A 12909-nucleotide genomic window follows, 5' to 3' on the forward strand; every position below is an offset into this window, starting at 1 on the left:
TCCGGTCTGTGCTAAATTAAATCAGTTATCTAATATTGCTGGCCTCAGTGTCCCTGGGCAAAGGAGAAGATTAATCGGCTAATGCTCCTGCTTCCAATCGCTATCCAGTGACCCTCCCGGAAAGTTCCATGTGTTAACCTAGAATGAGAGCTGGATGAGGCTCAGCTATGATCAAATAGTCCATCCATGGTCAAATAGCTGCTGACACTCACGGTAAATAGATAAAAAAGGTGCATATGAAAAATAGCAAAACAATTAAAATAAGATAATGGGGATGAAATTCCTCTTAACACACAGGCAGTGTGTTAAATTAGAGCTAAAATTCTTGCCCTTTTTTATTTCAAGAGGCTAATCATTATAAAGAAACAAATTACAAATCCAAATTGGAAAACATCAAACATTTAACAGTTAAGATAAACATTTTTCTTTTTAATTTTTCAAAAGAGTAAAGAACAGATTTTTGATCACTGAACAGAAAGTTCTGCCAAAGTTCTCCCTGATTCCCAAATATGGTTGAGCAAAACTCTACAATACCTTCATTTTTACAGGTTTTTGTTGCCAAGCAACACAGAAACTCTCATATTTCATGGGTGGTTTAACCATCTCAGTCTGTACTAATCCTTATAGCATTTCATTCATTCCTAACCAGGTATTTATCCAGCTTTTTTTCCAGTTATCCTATACCAACAAACTACCTCTGCGTGCTCGGCAGTTCTGGGCTGAGTTTGGAATGAAGTTGGAGGCTGTTTTGCAATGAATGTTCTGTACAGTAGTCAAAGATTAATAAGCTTTGATGACTGCATCACCCTTATTCTGATACTGTTCTCACTAATGCAACATTAGGAATGGCAAGCCCAGTTCCCATTCACCTCCCTCCCTCCCTCTCTTTCTTATTCTAATGCTGGAAAGACCCAAATAACAAAATTCAGAAGGGAAATGTATTGAATTAAAGACAGATTCCAGTGAGATCATCTAACACTTAGTTAATATTATAGTTAAGTAACAAGATGTGAGATCCTACATTTATCTTTGATCCATTTAATAAATGTATAATGGACATATGTGGAACATACATCCAGCATGAACAATTATGCTTTGCCAGTTAGTTCCTTCAGCCAAGAGCTGGATCAATATATGGTTAGGAATAGGAATTAAAGTTCCGGCAATATACACAGAGATGGTACTCCATGTTCGAGAACTTTGTACAAAAGAAAATGCCAAAGCTTACCTCAGTCTTAACATGTCTCCACTGTATTATAACAGGACTGAAGTTTGGGAAATGATAGTCCTGATTAATGAGTAGAACTAGGAATCAAAGTGCAACACAATTGTCATAAAGCTTTATTTTCTATTTCAGTAAGGGTGGCTCCTTCATATTATCCACAGAAAAGGATCCACCTATTTCTAAAACGTGCTCTATCTACAACATCTATAAATTAAAGTCATGACATGTAGTGGCATGGTATATCATATCATATATGGTGTCTTCTGTTCTGCATGGAATTCCTTTTCTTTACTTCTTTAAATCCTCTTCTGTGAAGTTGTTAGGTTTTCCTCCTTTGTGTGCATGCCACAGATTCATGCCTGTACTCAGTATTATCCCAGTTAGAGGCAGAGTGCAATATCTGCACGTTTATCTTTTAAACGAGTAATTAACCATTATGTTTACTTATCAGTCTAATGCTCATGCATAATATCCCTATCTCCATCGGTAAATGATGTGGCTTTAACCCAATAACAACTTTCAGCTCAACACGGAGAATATCTCACCAGTACAGCGCCAAATATGAGAACAACTCCATCATTGCCCAGTTCTACCCAACTGAAACCAGCAATTATTCTTGTTAGGCTGAATACTTCTTATGTAGTCAATTCTTGTTGAGTGAATGATTGGCTATCTACAATGCTTATTAGGAATTCACAGCAAAACGTGTGAATTGCAGGAATTAATCGTCTGCAAAGTTTACACATGAACGGTTATCCGCCCTTTACTGAATCTGCTCTGCAGCATAATGGGGCAGAGTCGACATCAGGAGAACGAGGTTAAATTACAGAACCACTTCCGTCAGCCTACGCTTTCATCCCAAGGAGCCAGCCTACAGCAGTTCTTGTCTAGGGGGTTTTGTACAGGATAAAATGTTTTCAAAGATGCTCTCTGTTGAGTGGGGTAAGTTGGCAGGAATTGCGTTACTATTGACAATACAGTGCTTTGCCAGCAATCTAATGGTCCGGAATTTGCTCTGAGCGGCGAACGAACGGCAGCCACTGCTTATTAGATTTAAACTTGCCCGTAAATGATCCATGGGTTTTAGTGCGAGAACTTCCTCTAATGGTGAGCTGCAAAAAGTGCAGTGTCCTCTCCCGGGCATCTGTGAGCTGTGTGAACAGGAAAAGGATCTCTCTGTCCCCTCAACCAATCAGACTGAAGCATCCTTGACAAGCCGCATAGGGTCAGAATTAGGAAGTGCAAGCTACAGCAGTTAATTCAATGTAAAATCAGTTAGAGAAAGCAAAATAAAGAGAGGGTAAGAAATATTGAATTAGAAGACAGATAAAAGAGACAGAAAAAAAAGTTTAAAAAAATCTTTTTTTAAATCTCCAACAATTAAAATCGGAAGGAATGAGACTACATTTTTAAAAGCTAATTTTCAGTGCCAGAGGTGTTGTTTAGCAGTCATTAAGACTTACCACACCATTAAAAGTTAGTTTAGACCTAAAAAACCCAGCGTATCTTCTCATGTGTAGATTAGATTGTTTCCAGCTGGGCAGTGCAGCAACTTTGCACTGGTCCATTCATTTCACCGGCGAGATCTCCTTCCCGCGCAACTTTCAAACGAGCAGGGAATCTCATAGAGCAACTTCCGGATTTGAGTTTGATTGCGCATGCCCGCTCGCCAGAAGTTGCTCTTTCATTTGCCCTTAAATAATAGTGAGCACTGTTTGGCTCACCTTTATTTCTGGAGCAAATTCCGGGCCATTGTCATTGCGCTTTTCAGCAGAATAAAATAAATTAGTTGTGCTACCAAGGTCGGAGACCAATTAGATCCCATCCAGATTTTATTCAGTACTTGGCAGAGGTAGAAAGGGGTGTAAGGTATTTTAAAAAGGGAACAAAATATATTGTGGCCACCTAATTTATGTTTTGCTTTAAATTATTTTGGCAGTTGCAGAGAAGCATACAGTTTCATATTTCTGAAAGATTTCCTTTTCTGACTCAGACAAGTTATTTTTTTAAGGGTTCTATGAAGATCGAAACTACATGAAAAAAATAAAGGGATCATCAGTCTTTCAGTTCCCCAATAATATCACATCAGTACCCAAACTCCTTAAATAGTCTCCCCTTGTTATAAATAACCTCACTCCAGCAAAGAATTGCCTTTCTAAACCCATTAAAATCGAAGGAGAATAAACATTTTATATCAGAAGCAGATTAAACAAGGAATAAATTAGGAGTGTTTAATATTCTTTGACACAATAACCTATCTAAACGCTATTGGTTTCACCTATACTAACATAAAAAGCTACAGCATTAAGACCTATACACGGCTGAACTGAGCTACACCATTAAGGAAACAACAATATTATTAAATATACAGTGGTGCAAGTTGCACATTAAGTTATTTACAGTTTGGCACCTTGAGATACATATGAAACAAAGCAACAGAACCCTTTAAAGCTGGTGCACGGCTTCCTAAAAAGTCAAATAAAAAAATTAAAAGTGTATGCAATCTGAGTATATGCCTGCAAATAAATCACACAACATGAAACATCATTTTAATACCTCAGTTCAACGATTAATGTTTTTTTTTCCTGAAGTGCGAAAAATATTAAAATGTTCTACTAGAATATCAAAGTATATGATTTTTTTCATATATATATGTAGAAAGAATTTTTCAAAGCACAAAATGACTCTGGTGAACCCCTAACATCTATGTGGTCATGGAATGTAGCTCAGTTGGACATTGTTTTGATATAAAGGCAGTGATTTCTTGTAAAATTTTGGTCCGCTCTTGATTCATTGGACTGGAACCATTGTAAACATACCAATCTTTGAAAAAATGTGTGATCTTGTTTCCGTTGCATATCCATAAAAACTACCACTCCTTAAAAATACGAAACAACTGGATACTTGCATTCTTCTCCTAGACCCTTTCTTCCCCTTCCCTCCCCCTCAAAGCCCTGCCCTCCAACATGGTACACTGGGTTAATTTACCTCAGTCTGCCATAACTGGCATGGGTAAGTTAACAGGGGAATAATATCAGCCAAGGGTAGACACTGGAAGAACATGTCCCAAAAGACAACGCAGTACGATACGGCCTTATTTCATGTCCTCATAGCTTTGCATTCTATTGCTGGCCCAACAGAATGCAAACATTCAGCCTTCCTTCAATCTGGGTTAGTCACTCAGTGAGAAACAGTCAGCAAACAACAAAGACAACTTAGCATAACTTGGTCACGAGCAGTTCAGGCAAAGACAGGCCTTCTGGTTGGGACGTTGCCTACTGCTGATGGATATCTTCGTGTCGTATAATTTTGTACGTAATCCAGTAAAAGATGTTAAAAATGAGGAATGCTAGAGGGAAGGCAGCTCGGGATAGCATGTCAATCCTTTTTGCTCTGTCGACGAATTTCTTTCTGATAACCTCTGCATCCTTGGGCTGCGGTGGCGGAGGATTTGGAGCGACTGTTTTGACAGCTGTGCCATCCTTGACTTGAAGGCAATGACCCATCCCATAGCCACTGAAGTTAAAGCGACTCTCCCGAACCAATTCTTCATCCTGTGAGAGAAAAGGGGTGATAAAGCAGGGCAGCCGAGAATACCGCAGAGGCAAATCTGACAAAACCTGATTTAGATATATTCACATTATTTGTACCCTGGGGAAGTTATCTAAGCAAATCATCTAATTGTATTTTTCTCTTTTATTGCTGAGAGTATTTCATCTCATGCTTGAAGTTGCTTTGAGAAACTGAAGCTTCATGTTACATCCTGGGATCAACATTTTTATATCTCGAAGCTATTTCCCTTCTGTAAAAGAATCTGTCTTCTTACTGGAGATTGGGATGTGAGTAATTGTGTTAACAGCTTAGAACACTGCAAACTGTTATCGGTACTGAAGCCAGCATCCAACATGGTGGCAAACTGTAGGCTCCCATAATCTTTTCAATAAGGTTCTGAACAGACTGAACATTTTGCTCAGATGCTCTGATGGATAATTGGATAAATGCATCATTTGGTTTGCTACTGTGCAAAGTTGGGCCCAGGTTCAACACCAGGTCTGTGCTGATTTAGCTGATCTTAGCTGGGGCTTCATGACAAGTGGTACAATTAATTGGCCTCAATATTACTGTGGGATAGAAGACTATAGAAGTTGCTGAATTCCTTATGCAATCTACTAGTTTTCTGTTTTCTCAAATGAGATCTCAACAGCAAATGATTGTTTCCAAGATTGAAAATCCTCATGTAAACAACTAAATTGCTTAGATAAATCACAAACAAAATGGTGGACTGAACTCCTGATCATTATTCAGCGATAGCAGCTGCAAAGTGTGAATGTGTGGACATCAGGTGCGGACAGGATCAAGTCTAGTTGCAATGTCCCCAATGTTGAATAGCCTCCTAACATTTGGTCCTTGAATCATGCAGACAGAATGGCCATTTTGGATGAGATGGTGAAGGACTGCACTCATGGAAGCTTACCACACCATCTGTGAGCACCGTTGGGAGAAAGAGAATTTCTTTGAATTCACTGTTTGAACACCTGAAAAATATCAGAATCGGAAAGATTGATTCTATCCCAGCCAATTATTTGAGCTAAGCAGTTTGATTCTTTACATGAGGATTTTCTGTCTTGGAAAGAATAATTTCCTGATGACAACTCACTTGAGAAATCAGGAAGCTAATGAATGTAAAAGGAATTCAGCAACTTTCATAGCATTCGATAATGCATTCACGATTCAGTTTAGATTGTACATTAGCTAATACTGCTTGTTCCTCTTGCATTTCCATATTTATTCTATTTTTCCATCATGGTTTAACAAATTAACTTAGTGATAAGGAATGGGATGGAGAAGCGGGTCCTCAAAAGCCACATGAATTCATTGACACTTAGGCTAATTGTGGTTTTTGAGATGACCATTAGATTAAATCTGAGTCAACTGTTCGATTTAAAAAACAAAGAAACAACCAGTTTGAATGAATTTCAAGACTCCAACACAGTTTGAGCAGGGACCAACAATCTTGAGATTGTTTGAGGTTCCAGTTATGAAATGAATGTAAAATAAATTGAATTCAAATCAATTAAAAATAATAAATATTGTTTACGTTAAAATAAATCAAAATTTCAAACAGCAAAGTAACTTTCAGTGAAAGTTATTACATTTGGGGTTGAACATATTTATGACCAGTAACTCAGTTTGTGTTTTCCCCATGATATCAATACTGTATTGAAATGACTGCCCAAGGGTATTACCTTTGGGCAATTACCACTAATCTCCTTAAACATTTCACCCTTGCATCATCTGCACTGCAGGGTATTCCAATTATTTGAGCAAACAGTCAGATCCAAACAACGCTAGAACCAGTAAGCTTCTGTTGGTCGACATCTTGCAAATCAGGCCACTATTCAAATTTTATAATGAGCCAGTAATTGTTTTTCTTCCAGAGAGGAGATACTTGGTATACATAATAGGCTTGTAAATTGGTTTGTTCGCTAATAAAGAACTCATAAAATCCTTACAGTGCACTGAAGGTGGGAAATGTACTGTAACCGATCTGTTGAGAATTATAAGATAGGCTCCAATTTGAATCCACAGCTCAATAACAGCAGGTGTTGCAGTGGGAGAAATTCTTGCCATCTGGAGACTGCAATTCCAAACAAGTCATTTCGCTACCATTGATTTGCTCATGCTACTCGGAGTATGTTAGAAGCAGTGGTGCAAATATAACAATGCCTTATTGATTCACACAGCTCGAGACTGGAGCTGTTCAAGGCATTTGGGGGATAATGCTCTGGCTTTCAAAAAATATATATGTTCTTTCCACAGAAAAAAAATGTACTGGATAAGAAAAATTCAACCACCTTTCCAGTTGGCTCTGTTAGTAGCAATCTCAGGGCACAGGAGATTATAATAGATACAACCACCACCTGCAGAAATAAGTTGCTCCCTTAAAGCTGAACTGAATTCCATATCTGACACTAATCTCTGTACACTCAAATCCTGCTCAGTTTAGATCATTTCAGATTGTTCTTTTATCAAGTTGTAGAGCGAATAGGCAGAGGACCACAGAGCGTTGTTGTCCAACAGGCACTGGTCTCAAACCTGATTTATGCTGCTGGCCGGATGGTCATGCACAGAACTCTGCCCATCTGTGTCTGAGTGCTGGTTACATTGTAATATTAACAAACAGACGACTGATCGATTGACTTTCTGCTTACATTATAAGACATTGAGTTTCTAAAAGTTCCCTCACGGTCCATGTGGGAAGTTTTTTTGAGGTTAATTTCGCATCAGCTGCAGTTATTCTATGGGGGGGGGGGCGTGGGTGTGTGTGTTTGTGAAGTTGAAGCAGAGTAGGGGTAGTTACAGAGAAACTATTTCCTCCAGAGAAGGGATCAAGAACAAGGGGACATAATCTTAAAATGAGAGTGAGGTCATTCAGGAATTAAATCAGGAAGCAGTTTCTCAGACAAAGGGTAGTAGAAAGCTAGAATTCTTCCTCCCCCCCAAAAAAAATAAAGGCTGTGGATGCAGGGACAATTGTAGCTTTCAAGACTGTCATCAATAGATTTTTGTTAGGTAAGGGCATCAAGGGATATGGAATGAAGGCAGGTAAATGGGGTTGAGGTACAGATAAGCCATGATCTAAATGAATGGCCGAGCAGGCTCGAGGAGCTGAATGACCTACTCCTGTACCTAATGTTTCTGAAGTGAAACCGCCTCCTAGAAGCAGCCTCACAGCACTTGTCTAACCGCAATGTAAGTGATGTCAGACCTGAACTACATTGCATAGTATGGGAAGATTTTCCAATGAGTTCTCAAGACGATCCCACCAAATTCCTGCCAGTGTTATTTTAAAATATTTGAAATAAAGGGGTTCATACCTGCTATAAAATAATGCCTTGCGCACTCAACAACAACTTGCATTTCTATAGCGCCTTTAATGTAGCAAAACGACCTGAGGCGCTTCACAGGAGCGTTATCAGACAAAATTTGACACCCAGCCGCATAAGGAGATAATCGGACAAGTGACCAAAAGCTTGGTCAAAGAGGTAGGTTTTAAGGAGCGTCTTAAAATTCATACCAAATGATCACCCATCAGAGGATTTCCCCTAGTTTGCCCCAAGGCAAAACCAAAATTGTTTTGTGAAGCAGCAAACTACATAGTATAACAACATCTTGCCTGTATTCAGCACCTTTAATGTAGGAAAACATCCCAAGGAGCTTAATCAGAAAAAACACTGACACAGAACCAAAGGAGGAAATATTTGGGGGGGGGGGCGTGGTGATGATTAAAAGAGGTAGGTTTTAAGGAGGGTCTTAAAGGAGGAGAGAAATGTGAAGAGGTTTAGGGAGGGATTTCCAGAGCTTAGGGCCTACAAGGCTGAAAGCATGGCCGCCAATGCTTGAGCAAAGAAAATCGGGGATGCGCAGGAGGCCAGAATTGGAGGAGCGCAGAGATCTTGGAGGGTTGTAGGGTTGGAGGAGTTTATAGAGATAGGGAGAGGCGAGACCATGGAGGGATTTGAGCACAAGGATGAGAATTTTAAAATGGAGGCGTTGTTGGACCAGGAGCCATAGTAGGTCAGTGAGCACAGGGATGATGGGTGAACGGGGCTTGGTGCAAGTCAGCACCAAGGGCAGCAGACTTTTGGATGAGTTCAAATTTATGGAGGGTGGAAGATGGGAGGCCAGCCAGGAGAGTATTGGCATGGTTAAGTCTGGAGGCAACAAAAGCATGGATGAGGGTTTCAGCAGCAGATGATCTGCGGCAGGGGCGGAGACGGGCGATGTTATGGTGGTGGAAGTAGGCAGTCTTTGTGATGGAGAAAATATGGGGTCGGAAGCTCAGCTCAGGACCAAATAGGACACCAAGGTTGCAAACAGTCAGGTTCAACCTGAGACAGTGGTCGGGGAGAGGGATGGAATCATTGGCGAGGGAACGGAATTTGTGGCAGGGGCCAAAGACAATGGCTTTGGTCTTCTTTATGTTTAGTTGAAGGAAATTGTGGCCCATCCAGGACTGACCGTCGGACAAGCAGTCTGACAACACAGGGGCAGTGGAGAGGTCAAGAAAGGTGGAGGTGAGGTAGAGCTGGGTGTTGTCAGCATACACGTGGAACCTGGCGTTATGTCTTCGGATGACGTTGCTGAAGGGCAGCATATAAATGAGGAATAGGAGGGCATCAAAGATAGATGCCTGTGGGATTCCAGGGGTAACGATGAAGGTGTGGGAAGAGAAGCCAATGAAGGAGATTCTCTGGTTACGACTAAATAGGTAAAAGTATAACTGAAATATCAGTCGCTCCTCACATGTGTATCACCACTTGTGTCCTATCATTGACACACAGATGACTACTGCAGTGAGCTTGTAGCTGCTGCTTGTAGTTACAGTGACAAATTTTTAAAATACTCTAGCTGATGATCAACTGAAGAGCAAATGCAATCCCTGACAGTCAAAGACGCAGGCAAACACCTTACGATCTAATTGAGAGGGGGAGCATATTATCCGTGGCACTGTAATTAGGGGAGTGTAATCCCTACTGGTCAAATGGGAGGGAAGGATGCATCTTTGCATCTCTTGCTGCCTAGGGAGGCCCATGTGCTTGGCTTTTAGGATCACTTTTGTACATTAGGGGCAATTTTAACCCCTAAGAATGGGTGGTTTGTTCCAGGTGGGAAGGTAAAAATTCTAAAAAATGTAAAATCCGTCTCCAACCCACCCACTTCCGGTTTTAATGGAGGCGGGTCGAGGGGCGGGCGACCAACCTGCTCTCAGGGGGTGGGTCATTCAGTGAAATCTTTTAAGGAGGCTGTGGGCCTCCATTTCAATTGCTTTTTTATTTTTAACTCCTGGGGACCAGGATTCCTGGGCCTTCTGATTCTCGTAAGAGGAGACGACAAGGGCTGGATCAGCAGGTAAGTGACTTTATTGCACTGCTTGTGGGTCAGGAGGAGCAGGAGTGTTTCCTCCAGGAGTATTACCTGCCGCAATCCAACACACGCGATCAGTCAACACCCCCCCATGTCCGAGCCCCCTCGCTGTCTCCGAGCCCCCCCCGGTGTGTGACCCCCCCTGATGTCCGACCCCCCCCCCCCCGCCCCCAGATGTCCGCCCCCACCCCAAAGATGTCCGGCTCCCATCCCCCAAAGACCCACCCCCCTCCTCGATGTCCGGCCCCAAGTCCCAATCTCAGACTTATCTACTGGCATCATTCCCCTGCTGCTTTCCCATCCGACAGACAAGCAGCCTGTCAATCTGACTGGCTGTCGTGCAGGAAGCCTGCCGAAAAAATTTAAAAGATGTCCTTACGTTAAAATTGTAAGGACGTCTGAGAAACCCATACTTCCGGGTTTCTCATCTGGAAATGCTCCTGCCCCCCACTCTCCACAGCTCAGTGTGAAAATCCAGGCCATTGTCTTCAGGAATACCCACATTTTTGAAGCCATGCTGATAAATGTTTAACCCTAACACTAACCTTTCCCTGTGTTAGGGCATATTATATTAATAGAGACACTATCTGGTAATGTTAATCCTTTAATATGTACCCTATCAAAATGGATCAACCAATGTAAATCCCACAGTGTAAAGGGGGTGGGTTTCACAGGATTGGGAGCCAAGCGTGTTGGAGAATTGCTAAAAATGATTGTGTAAGTTAAACACAAGGCCCCCGATTTTAACAACCCCCACCTGGCGGAAACCAGGCAGTTAAAATAACGGGTGCCAGTTACCATTACTGATCCCACATCCATCCTGGTGTGTCCCCATAGTAACCTGTTCTTTTCAGCAGGCGAGCAGGACACTGCAGGAAGGAAGCGGGGTCCTGTTTTAAACATGCAGATCAGGTCCCAAGGAGTGATCAGGGCCGATCTGCGATATCAACCTGAGGACTGAGCGAGCGAGCGAGGGAGGGGGATGTGTTGGCGCCCCCCCCCCCCCCCAAGGCAAAACCTACCAGGAGACCGGATCCTGGACCAGAAGAGGCCCAGTAGGTAAGTTGAAAATTTATTTTTCAGGTTTTTTTCTGGGTCAGGAGGGGCAGGAGTGCTCCTTTGGGCCACACAAGGAAGTGTTGGGCCTCCCTTGATCAGGGCGAGCCCTCTCCCCCCAATCATGGCAACGCCTCCCTTTCCACCCCATCACTGCCCGGAGCCATACCCCCTCCCCCATCACTGCCCGGAGCCTCTCCCCCCCCATCACTGCCCAGAGGCATACCCCCTCCCCCATCACTGCCCAGAGCCATACCCCCTCCCCCATCACTGCCCGGAGCCATACCCCTCCCCCATCACTGCCCAGAGGCATACCCCCTCCCCCATCACTGCCCAGAGCCTCTACCCCCCATCACTGCCCAGAGCCATACCCCCTTCCCCATCACTGCCTGGAGCCATACCCCTCCCCCATCACTGCCCAGAGCCATACCCCTCCCCCATCACTGCCCAGAGCCATACCCCCTCCCCCATCACTGCCCGGAGCCTCTCCCCCCCATCACTGCCCAGAGCCATACCCCCTTCCCCATCACTGCCTGGAGCCATACCCCTCCCCCATCACTGCCCAGAGCCATACCCCCTCCCCCATCACTGCCCGGAGCCATACCCCCTCCCCCATCACTGCCCGGAGCCATACCCCTCCCCCATCACTGCCCAGAGCCATACCCCCTCCCCCATCACTGCCCGGAGCCTCTCCCCACCCATCACTGCCCAGAGCCATACCCCCTCCCCCATCACTGCCCAGAGCCATACCCCCTCCCCCATCACTGCCCGGAGCCTCTCCCCCCCACCACTGCCCAGAGCCATACCCCCTCCCCCATCACTGCCCAGAGCCATACCCCCTCCCCCATCACTGCCCAGAGCCATACCCCCTCCCCCATCACTGCCCAGAGCCATACCCCCTCCCCCATCACTGCCCGGAGCCATACCCCTCCCCCATCACTGCCCGGAGCCTCTCCCCCCCATCACTGCCCAGAGCCATACCCCCTCCCCCATCACTGCCCGGAGCCTCTCCCCCCCATCACTGCCCAGAGCCATACCCTCTCCCCCATCACTGCCCAGAGCCATACCCCCTCCCCCATCACTGCCCAGAGCCATACCCCCTCCCCCATCACTGCCCGGAACCTTACCCCCCCCACCCAATCACTGCCCGGAGCCTCTACCGCACCCCCCCCACCGCCACGATCACTGCCCGGAACCTCTCCCACATCCCCCCCTCCACCCAATCCGATCGCTGCCCGGAACGTCTCCCACATCCCCCCCCCAACACAATCCGATCACTGCCCGGAACCTCTCCCACATCCCCCCCCCAACACAATCCAATCACTGCCCAGAACCTCTCCCACATCCCCCCCCCAATCCGATCACTGCCCGGAACCTCTCCCACATCCCCCCCCCCCAATCCGATCACTGCCCGGAACCTCTCCCACATCCCCCCCCCCCCCAATCCGATCACTGCCCGGAACCTCTCCCACATCCCCCTCCCCCCAATCCGATCACTGCCCGGAACCTCTCCCACATCCCCCCCCCCAATCCGATCACTGCCCGGAACCTCTCCCACATCCCCCCCCCCAATCCGATCACTGCCCGGAACCTCTCCCACATCCCCCCCCCAATCCGATCACTGCCCGGAACCTCTCCCACATCCCCCTCCCCCCAATCCGATCACTGCCCGGAACCTCTCCCACATCCCCCTCCCCCCA

At 44.9% G+C, this 12909-nt stretch overlaps 1 protein-coding gene across 1 annotated transcript in view; it reads right to left on the reverse strand.

Annotated features, from left to right (window-relative positions):
* Nucleotides 1–3442: 3442 nt before the first annotated feature.
* The window catches only part of glra2 (glycine receptor, alpha 2), a 164068-nt gene continuing 154601 nt past the window's right edge, over nucleotides 3443–12909 (reverse strand). The window contains exon 9 of the mRNA XM_067992687.1: nucleotides 3443–4779. Within this exon, the coding sequence (XP_067848788.1) occupies nucleotides 4501–4779 (279 nt within the window). The 3' untranslated portion in view covers nucleotides 3443–4500. The remainder of the gene's footprint in view (nucleotides 4780–12909) is intronic.

Source organism: Heptranchias perlo, chromosome 11 (genome assembly GCF_035084215.1).
Source record: "Heptranchias perlo isolate sHepPer1 chromosome 11, sHepPer1.hap1, whole genome shotgun sequence".
In the NCBI taxonomy this organism is placed as follows: domain Eukaryota; kingdom Metazoa; phylum Chordata; class Chondrichthyes; order Hexanchiformes; family Hexanchidae; genus Heptranchias; species Heptranchias perlo.